The sequence below is a fragment of the Drosophila novamexicana genome, unplaced genomic scaffold, assembly GCF_003285875.2.
Source record: "Drosophila novamexicana strain 15010-1031.04,08,12 unplaced genomic scaffold, DnovRS2.1 tig00000462-arrow-pilon, whole genome shotgun sequence".
NCBI lineage: Eukaryota > Metazoa > Arthropoda > Insecta > Diptera > Drosophilidae > Drosophila > Drosophila novamexicana.
Window position 1 is genome coordinate 17,632 of NW_020824806.1, and position 9,349 is coordinate 26,980.

General features: G+C 44.0%; 7 protein-coding genes across 9 annotated transcripts in view; 4 read left to right on the plus strand and 3 right to left on the minus strand.

The window, feature by feature from the left end:
- Positions 1-30: 30 nt before the first annotated feature.
- LOC115760871 (transmembrane protein 223) lies at positions 31-870 on the plus strand. Its single transcript, XM_030702430.1, has 2 exons — positions 31-450; positions 509-870. Exons 1-2 carry the CDS (start codon positions 48-50, stop codon positions 799-801), a joined length of 696 nt encoding a protein of 231 aa, XP_030558290.1. The 5' UTR covers positions 31-47; the 3' UTR covers positions 802-870.
- Positions 813-1,215, minus strand: LOC115760873 (H/ACA ribonucleoprotein complex subunit 3). Its single transcript, XM_030702434.1, has 2 exons — positions 1,086-1,215; positions 813-1,027 (listed from the first exon to the last, which is right to left on the minus strand). The coding sequence occupies exons 1-2, from the start codon at positions 1,137-1,139 to the stop codon at positions 887-889; spliced, it is 195 nt and encodes a 64-aa protein (XP_030558294.1). The 5' UTR covers positions 1,140-1,215; the 3' UTR covers positions 813-886.
- A 73-nt stretch (positions 1,216-1,288) lies between these two features.
- Positions 1,289-2,360, plus strand: LOC115760869 (probable crossover junction endonuclease EME2). The gene is made up of 2 exons (XM_030702427.1): positions 1,289-1,304; positions 1,364-2,360. Exon 2 carries the CDS (start codon positions 1,409-1,411, stop codon positions 2,336-2,338), a length of 930 nt encoding a protein of 309 aa, XP_030558287.1. The 5' UTR covers positions 1,289-1,304; positions 1,364-1,408; the 3' UTR covers positions 2,339-2,360.
- A 91-nt stretch (positions 2,361-2,451) lies between these two features.
- On the minus strand, positions 2,452-3,966 carry LOC115760872 (transmembrane protein 170A). Of its 3 annotated transcripts, XM_030702431.1 has the most exons (3): positions 3,894-3,919; positions 3,563-3,821; positions 2,452-3,489 (listed from the first exon to the last, which is right to left on the minus strand). In XM_030702431.1, the coding sequence occupies exon 3, from the start codon at positions 3,191-3,193 to the stop codon at positions 2,801-2,803; it is 393 nt and encodes a 130-aa protein (XP_030558291.1). In that variant the 5' UTR covers positions 3,194-3,489; positions 3,563-3,821; positions 3,894-3,919; the 3' UTR covers positions 2,452-2,800. The 3 variants fall into 3 exon arrangements, with proteins under 3 accessions (XP_030558291.1, XP_030558293.1, XP_030558292.1); XM_030702433.1 differs by having other exon boundaries at positions 3,646-3,966; XM_030702432.1 differs by having other exon boundaries at positions 3,611-3,966.
- A 122-nt stretch (positions 3,967-4,088) lies between these two features.
- On the plus strand, positions 4,089-5,558 carry LOC115760870 (craniofacial development protein 1). The gene is made up of 2 exons (XM_030702428.1): positions 4,089-5,056; positions 5,126-5,558. Exons 1-2 carry the CDS (start codon positions 4,266-4,268, stop codon positions 5,214-5,216), a joined length of 882 nt encoding a protein of 293 aa, XP_030558288.1. The 5' UTR covers positions 4,089-4,265; the 3' UTR covers positions 5,217-5,558.
- A 12-nt stretch (positions 5,559-5,570) lies between these two features.
- On the minus strand, positions 5,571-8,449 carry LOC115760657 (sensory neuron membrane protein 1-like). The gene is made up of 8 exons (XM_030702124.1): positions 8,348-8,449; positions 8,133-8,290; positions 7,892-8,076; positions 7,602-7,849; positions 7,256-7,561; positions 6,028-6,240; positions 5,788-5,966; positions 5,571-5,721 (listed from the first exon to the last, which is right to left on the minus strand). Exons 1-8 carry the CDS (start codon positions 8,447-8,449, stop codon positions 5,589-5,591), a joined length of 1,524 nt encoding a protein of 507 aa, XP_030557984.1. The 3' UTR covers positions 5,571-5,588.
- Positions 6,198-9,349, plus strand: part of LOC115760867 (inactive serine protease scarface) — an 84,868-nt gene continuing 81,716 nt past the window's right edge. The window contains exon 1 of the mRNA XM_030702423.1: positions 6,198-6,254. The gene's annotated coding sequence lies outside the window, so the exon portion shown is untranslated. The remainder of the gene's footprint in view (positions 6,255-9,349) is intronic.

Sequence of the window (9,349 nt, forward strand, 5' to 3'; positions counted from 1 at the left end):
TTAGTTTGGTTTTATAATAAATGCCGTAAACAAAGTTATCAGTTAAGATGAGCAATTTGGTTAATTTTGCGCTCAGACACGGCGCCAATTTCCTGAAAAGACACACATTGCAAAGCCTACGCTGCTCGTTGACACCGAAAGCCAGTAAAGTGCCGGCTCCTACTGCGCCCATCAGATCCAATTCGACACGAGCTGCCTTTGATGTGAGCACAAATGTGCCGAAAGATATTGTGCTGTTCAAGTATGAGAATCCAAGGTTCTATCAGATGCTCAACTTTTTCGGCGTGTGCCAGTTTGTGTTCTGGACATATCTGTCGCACTTCGCCTTTACGACGCTCAAAGATGCGCCAGTTGTCGAGAAGCCTGGCGAGGAGCTGAAATGGTTTCAGCGCATAAATCTGGGCGAGAACAAGTACAAGAATGGCATTACAATATGCAGCTTTATGATTGGTGAGTCGACACAAAAGTAAATGCTGCACAGTACTCAGGATTGTATTAATCTCTCTAGGCTATGGCATTTTGTTTGCCGTTTGGATGTTTACGCTGCGCTCCGTGCGGTTTCTCATCCTGCGCAAGGGCGGCCAGAGCGTGTCCTTTGTGACCTACGGTCCGTTCAATCGAAATCGTATTATGACCGTGCCGCTGAAATGCATCTCGGCGCAGGAGTCACGGGAAATGGCGCGCGTGCAACTGCCCATTAAAGTTAAGGACAAGACGCTTTACTATGTGCTGGATATGCGCGGCGAGTTCCGCAATCCCCAACTGTTCGACTATACCGCGGGCCTCAAGCGACGCATTTGATGTGTTTTCAGTTTTGTTTTTTTTTACGGTTTACTTATTATTTGTAAATATACACATGTAAGCTAATTTAAACATAAACGCTGGCTTAGTAGATGGGCTCCGGCTTCTGTGTGAGCAGCAGACCAAAGCGCTTCTTGATAGTAAGGCGCTGGCGTGAATACTTGTCCTCGGGCGAGAAACGCGCTGGATGCGCGGACAAGGTGGGACGGCCGTCCTCCGTGCGTTTCTGCAAGAAAGCGCAAACAGCTGAGCTGCATTCTTTATTTCCACATGCTATAACTAACCTTCAACGTGTAAACACGATCGCCGTTTTCGTTAATTGTGTACATGAGATACATTTTGAATAAAATTTATAAAATGTGCGTCTTTTTCACAATAAATACAAACACGTGTGGCTTGCAGTGCTGTGCAACGATAAGTGCTGAGAGCTGTGCCTATCGCATTGGTTAGACGTAACTATCGATTGTGAAGTCACGCAGTTTCTAAATCAACTCTATCGATAAGTAAATATACAATGCATAATAGCGTTATGCAGCACTATTAAAAATTGTTTTATTGCAAGTTGGCGCCCAATTTTGTTAAGATTTGCATTTATATATTCGTTAAAATGTCAAACAAAGCGGACAAACTGCTTAAACAGGCCATCAAGGAGCAGCAGAAACGCATGAAACCCGCCGAATGCCAGAAATATGTGCGCTTGGTGCTGGACGCGGGCCTGCTGCGCATTGCATGGGGTCAGGAGCTAATTGGGAAGTTAAACAATACGGACTTGAAGTACGAAATACGCACATTGCCCGCCCGCAATTGCATTATTTGGGAGCGCAATGTGGGTCAACAGACGCTTGCGGCGGGCGCCGCACTGGAAGATGCCTGGCACATGGAGCAACAAGTTTTGGTGATCTTCACCGAAACGGACTTTCAACGGGCGCTAAAGGAACAGAATCTGGCCTGCATCGGCCCCAAGTTGCACGATGCATTTCCCGCAGCCGATTGCCAATTCACGGTGGTGGTGCCACGTCTACGCCAGAGCAAACACAGCGCCGGCAGCAGCGAGGCGGATGCGCTGATTGAGCTGCAGCTGCTGCAGCAGCTGCACGTGGAGCAACTGGCTCAGCCCCAATGCCAGGAGCTGCTGGCACTGCTGCAGCGCTACACAAAGGCCATCGCGGAGAAGCCCTACAAGCAGCAGCGTCAGGCCATACTGGGCAGCTTCAAAAAGTACCTGGCCAATGACAACAAACAGTGCGTGCGCGTGGAACAAGGCAACGGCTATGGACGCCTCTGGCAGCAGCACCTGAACAGATTGCCGCAGGTGACGCTGGAGGTGGCGGAAGCCATCATTTCGCAATATCCCTGCCCGAAGCGCATGCTGGAGCACTTTGCGAATGATGCCCAGGCGGTGCAAACGCTGGCGGATGTCAAGATCAAGCGCAGCAACGGGCCACAGCCGCTGCAGTCGGAAAGGCGCATTGGCAATGTGCTGACCAATAAATTGTATACCCTGTACAATGCTAGAGATCCGAATACATTGATTTAGGTATAGATTTAGGCCGTTTATTCAGCTGCTCAGAATTTACAATCGATCGTTTATGTGCTTAAATAATATTTATTTATATATGTACAGTTTTCTATTTCGTTAGATAGTATATATTAAAAATCACAATATTTTTATACGCGTGTCTCTTAAAAATGTACATAATTGTTTAATTAGTTTAAGTTCTACACCTGAACAATTTGTTGATAGATATTTCGATTTGGCGCGTAGAAAATACTATTTAAAATTACGGATTTTCGATTTTCTAAATTAATAAAAATTCTATACGATATTAATTCAAAATAAACTAGGCATATTAGGTTGAACTTTCCAACTTGAATGCGCTCGAAAAACATATGTGTACCTATCATATACAAATGAGAGCTACGTATTTGACAGAGGATTTTTACATAAATAAAGAGATGGGTTTGGGTGCCAATGTGAAAGTCAGTTCGTCGCATCTTTCTACAGCGTGGCCAGAATGCGAAAGAAGCCCAGGCAGGCCGAGAAGATGGTCTGTCCGACGCCCCAGAAGAGAGCATAGATCGGCGACATGGGCAGGCTGGAAGCGCGATGGACAAATGCGATCACAGCGCTGCTGATGATGCCGCTGCTCGCGGGCGATACAAATCCCATCACCAGTATCAGTATGGAGAAGAAGCGTCCAAACTTGTGCCGGCGCAGCGTCACAAATGCCACCAAGGCGGCGCAGGTGTGTATAAATATCGATGAGAAGAAGGCCCACAGAAAGACATGGTACCACATCTCGCGGAACGTGTTGAGCCGCGCCTGGGAGCGCAGCCCAACCACATCGACAATGGCGTCCAGCTCATCGGTATCGATGGGTTCCGAGTACATGGCCAGCAGGATGGGCAAGCAGTGAGTGTAAATGTATCTATAATCCTGAATTCGTAGAATTTTGGCTACAATTATTGGAAGTACCCAGTGATGGTTGTTGTTGATGTTGTTTTAGTTGCTATTAAATACGTTTAATTATTGCTTTTCCGTTGCTCCGACGTCGAGTTTTGGTCATTTGTATTTTGTTGCTGCTGTTTTTTAGCTATGGTTCGCGTCGGTCTGATTAATGTGCAGCTGGAAAGTGTAAATAAAGCACTGTGCATTGTAGTTAATTGTGTTGGGCATTGTCAAGGAACCTGCAATGGACGATGGAAAGAAGAAAGCACGTTTCAGTTTTGTTGACCTTTTGGCCTTTTGCATGCTACTCACACACACATACACACGCACGTACATACGTACGTACGCACACAGACATACACTAACTAAGTTTGATCCTTGCGTGCGATCCGTACCCGTTCCAGTCGCTCTTATAAGCTTAGTATGTTGTTTTGCCCTTGTGCGCTGAACAAATATTTTGCTTTGTTTTCTTTTGGCGCAGGCCAAACGGGAATCGATTAAAAAGGCCACACCAAAATAGCACTTGCAGCGGCAGTGATTCACCAACTCCTAGCTGGGGTTTCTTGATTAACTATTTAAAGCACATCGCGTTATTTAGTATATTGTGTCGTTATGCACAATTGATATACACTTGATTAAATACTTAAATATTTTAATTATTGTTCGTTTTTCTTCGACTGCGTTCTATTTTACATGGCAACGGAGCTGGAACGCTTTGGTATATGAACACGCTTGATAAGCTGTCAACTCAGCTGTTTTGTGCACATATCGATGTGTTTATATCGCACGTCTAGCCCAGCTGTTGCTTATATCGATTTGCGTACATCGTTTGCATGGCACATCACTAGCTGGAATGCTGCTGGGGCAGCTGTTTTTCGCGTTGCGTGCTGTGTGATTTGTGCTTGTGTGCGTGTCTTCATACATATTCTTTGCGGCCGGAAAAAATCTCAAAACTCGCTGTGAAATAAGAAATAAAAATCGTGTTTAAACTAATAAAAAGTAGCTAAAACTTAATATGAATAAGGAGCATGACTATGCCTCGGATAGCGATGAAAGCGACGAGGATTTTTGCCTAGAAAATGAAGCTGATGCTGATTCCGGTGAGGAGGAGGAGGAAGACGACAGCGAAAGCGAATTTGACGACGAAAACGACGCCGAATCAAGCGAAAAACCAAGCAAAGCTGCAAAAGGCAAAAAGAAAGACAAAGTAAAGCAAAAGTCAATTGACACCGACAGCGGTGCTGGAGCTAAACGTAGCACGCGTCAAACGGAGGCCAAACAAAATGGACGCGAAGTTGCGGAAAAGGACGAATTGGAATCAGACGAGGAAGCCGACAAATCGCGCTCCGATGCGCTCTGGGCCGACTTTCTGGGCGATGTCGGTGCCAGCAGCAAACCCCCCTCAAAGTCCAAAGAGACGCCGTCGCCCGCCAAGCCGACAGATAGCGGTAAACGCGCAGCGCCGGCCGCCAAGCAAGTAACGGAAGTTCTTGATTTTGCCGGCGAACCGGTAACCGTGACCAAAACCATCACTAGTTCCAGTTCCAGTTCCAGTGCTAAGGAGAACCAAGAGCAGCCGGCAGCGGCAAGCCCTAAATCTCCAGCGCCTCGCGCCTTTGGCGCTGCCAAGCGCGCAGCCAATGGAGGGGCCGGCGGCGGCGGCGGCGGCTTGGGCTCTTTGCTCAATCAGCTGGGCAAGAAGAAGAAAATGTCAGTGTTGGAAAAGTCACAGCTGGATTGGAAGTCCTTTAAAAGTGAAGAGGGCATCGATGAGGATCTGCGTACACACAACAAAGGCAAGGATGGGTGAGTACTTTTTTTTTTGTCGACTTTACCATGCTAAATTCTTGAATAATCGAATTCCTTCCGTTGCAGTTACTTGGAACGCCAGGACTTTTTGCAGCGCACCGATGTGCGTCAATTTGAGATCGAGAAAAGCTTGCGGCAAACGCGACGTTCAAACTAAAACACGCCGCATCCACATCCTGCAAGTTTTCCACTTTCCAACACACACACATTCACACTTGCTGTCCACACATTCGTACACGTCTTATATTTAGGATAGTGCGTATGCCTAACAATAAGTTATATAAATATATATATACATATATATATATATATATATATCTACATCCGTAATGCTGTTCCAAGGCACTATCGAATCGTATAATACATTCAACTGAACTATTTTAAAATGTGAACGCTGTAGACATCGAAGGGAAAACAACAAAATTATGCTAATGTAAGGAGAGATCAGGAGCTGTGCGGCTATAATTCCCAAATGGTTTAAACGCACGCGCTGCAATGTAGCCGGATAAGGATAGAATTGTATTGATATTCATTCCGCTTCGACGACGCCCACGCGCTTCGCATCGCTGCGAGTTAAATGCAAAAACAGAGCTCCGAGTATACAACCGAAGCTTCCCAATCCAATGGACAGCCATCTAAACCAATTATTGGCATTTAATACGCTGTACATAAAAGAAAATGGGCTAAGCACCAAAATTGTAACTTCCAAATGTCTCCCAAAAACTTACGCAAATATCTTTTTGTGCAGCAGCTGAGTAATTTTTTCGTCCAGCTGCAGCGACTCCTCGATCCAAAAGAGCGGCATGGCCAAAGGACGCAGCTGCGACATCAATGGCACATCCTTCACGGGCGCCACTTTCAAACTGAACTGCAGGCGATTATGCACGGCGAGCACTGTGCCGGAAAACTATACAAATCAATGGATATTACTTTGGCATTTACTTGAGTCAAACAAAGCTTCTTGTTACCTGCTCGAAGATCAATATGCTGGCATGTTTCACAGCTGTGGGCTGCAGTCCTTCAACTTCAGCCAATAACTTTTGGTCCGCATGATAAAAGTGCGGCAAGGAGGCCATTAAAGGTGTGCCGCTGCAGCGTACCAGATCCATGGTGCCATCAGCCGGACAATCGTCGGGATAGTCCGTGCAGTAGCAGTGCAAATCCGGCTCCGTCTGGAAAAATATTTACTGTTACTGTAAGTTTTTAAAACTATTTTCATTTTGATTTTTGTCGGGTGAATATTGAATTTATTTATTTTTATTAATATTCCCTGTGGTTTAGACTTGTTTTAGGCTTTCTTTTATGTTTATGAGTTTTTATGTTTTGCATTTATTTCCTATGTTGGGCAGATTTATATATATATTTAACGGATTTATCATTCGTTATAAAGTTTTATCTTGATTTTGTGAATTTTGTGAAATTATTTTCGAAATTTTATTCCCATTTAATTACATATGAAATTTATTTCTTTTATTGTTAATTATTTTATTAATATTGATTTTTGAGGTAGTTTTTTTTTCTCACTTAAAAACAGTCTCTGGAGTTGTTTGAAATTCCTTTTTTATACCCTGAACCCATTAAAAATGGGTATAAGGGTATATTGCACTTGTGCAAAATCCAAATGTATGTAACAGGCAGAAGGAAGCATCTCCGACCCCATAAAGTATATGTATTCTTGATCAGCACCAATAGCCGAGTCGATCTAGCTATGCCCGTCTGTCTGTCCGTCTGTCTGTCCGTCCGTATGTATGAACGCAAGGATTCAGAACCTATAAGAGCTAGAGACTTGAAATTTGAAATGTAGGTGCTCCTAGTGCCTGCGCAGTTCGAGTTTGTTTCCGATAATCGATAACTTGCTTCGTTTCCAAGCAATCGATAAAAATCGATATCGATATCCTGTTTTTTGGGCAATTTTGGTAAATAATAAGAGCTAGAGTCACCAAACTTGACATATAGCTTCTTAAATAGAATATATATATGCATTTGATGTTGGAAGAAGAGGGTTCAGGGTATCCCCTAGTCGGGAGCTCCCGACTAGAACCTCTTACTTGTTTATGTTTGCAAGCTTGATTCAATTTGATTTGTCTTGTGATTTGGAATTTCTTATATTTTGCACTTATGAGATTTTCTTCTAAGAATATTTGGATGTGTTATATTTTAATTATTTAATGTAATAGTTGTTGTTGCATAACTTACGCGTGCCGAGCCAAAGTTAAGCTCATAGCGTTGAGCTGGCAGCTTGTTGTACTTTGTCCTGCCCATCCACTTGGGCGTCAGGGAGCGGCACAGTTGCGGCGAGAAGCTCCAGAGACCCTGCTCCGGTCGCATAAGAGGCGCAAAGATGGTGCCATCTGTGCCGCGCAAGCGATTGCAGCTGGTGTTGTTCAGCTCCGGCCAGATGTGCAGCTGCTTCGCCTCATTGAAGGCGAGCACACGCCCCACGGACGACTGCCGCGATCTGCTGCGTGAGACCTTAAAGTGACCGGCATTTGTGTGATTGCCCTGAAAACATGAAAAAATGAAGTAAATTATTAAAGGAAACACTGGGCATATCCAGTTGACTTGCCGCGCCCATCAGGGAGAACTTGTAGTGGGTGGCATTCACTGGCAGCGCGCCAGGCACTGCGCCCGCTTGGAACTGCTGGCAAATGGCCTGTGCAGCCGCATGCTTCTGGTCGCAGTTGACATCGATGCCATCGTAGAAGAGATCCTTGAACTTGGCTGTAATAAAAGCGCTCTGCGGCTTGAAAATGATGTCCAGGCCCAGGGCCACAGCTGCCTGTGTCTCGGCTGGCTGCTCCAAGTTCGCAATCGTCATGAACTATGTGGAACCTCTTGTAGATCTTGTCAAGAAAAGCTTCTGTTTCTGGCTCACCTGCAGCAGTGGATGCGGCATAGTTATGAGCTCCTCGCCGCTGAGACCCAGATCGGCGCGCGTTTGAAATGTGTTGCGCATATTGAAGCTAATCGCATTCTCCGCTTCTATATCCATTAGTTCATACTTGTCCTTCCACTCGCTGAAAAAAATTGGCATTTATATGGAATGTCCATTTGGGGTTCGTGTCTGGCTCACTCGTATACAAATGGACCCACTTCCTGTAGCTTCGGCTTGCCGCCCATTTCAATATCTTGCGCATTGGTCACGTTGAATACGTAGATCTTGAATGTTAGGGGAAATGGCATTTTCTCCCATAGCTGACGCGTTTCACTGCCAGGCTTTAGATTGACACTCTGTGGAAATGGTCCTGTAATATGTATATCGTAGATATCCTTTATGTCTGCACTCACCCGCTTAACTAGCTCCTTGAACAGCAAGGGAAACGCCAGAAATCCTATGAGTGCCCCGAGGAGCAGTACCACAAAGGACACAATAATTACCTTAAGATACATTTGTCAGCTCAACGTTTCGACGACGTTTGAGCAACTTGTTCTCGAACTGGCCTCATTTAAAACGTTACGTGTCACATAAGTTTGGCATTTTTAATGAGACTTTTATAAAATTTTAATGGTACCACACGAAAAGGCAGAAACTGGCAACAGACACAGGTCCCTTCAAATTTATTATGCACGCTAATTTGACACTGAATTTTTATGAAAAGTAAACAAGCTGCGTCTAATTAAGAGTTGACCCAGTTTATTTCGGATATTTTTTGTCTTAAAGCCTTTATTAAGTAATCTATGTATTAATTGCATTCCCCAGGATTTTAAGCAATATTTATCATAAAATATGTATTAGCTGTGACTCGGAGCAACAGGTGTGAAAACTTGATTCAGACAGCCTATACAACAACCGGCTGAGTAGCTGATGTGGCTTGTGTCTTGGCTGTCTAACAGTGGTGGCAAAATTAGTCGTTACAAACGAAAATGAGCAATTTAGCCCACAAAATATTTTATTTAACAAAAAAAAAACTCGAAAAATTCCATCTAAATTCAAGGAAATACTAATCAAATTTGTTGCAGTTTTGCAAATAGATATTTTGGCTTAAATATTCGTAGCTTTGTCATAAATTAGGCAATGAGCACGTTCGTGAACGGGCTCGTAATCGTAAAATATTTTCATGATTTATAATTGGACGTGTACCCAAGTCGTAGTTAGACTCAGGCGCTCAGAATATAAACAATAAAATCAAATTGAATATTACATATTTGCTATTTTATACACAACTCCATATAAAGTACCAAAATCTATATGCGTAACTGCCGTTTATGAAAAGTGCAGAGAAAGGCGTGATTTAAAAGAGATTAAGTATGAGAGAGCATGTAAAAAAGGAGGGAGTAAAAGAGAGAGAA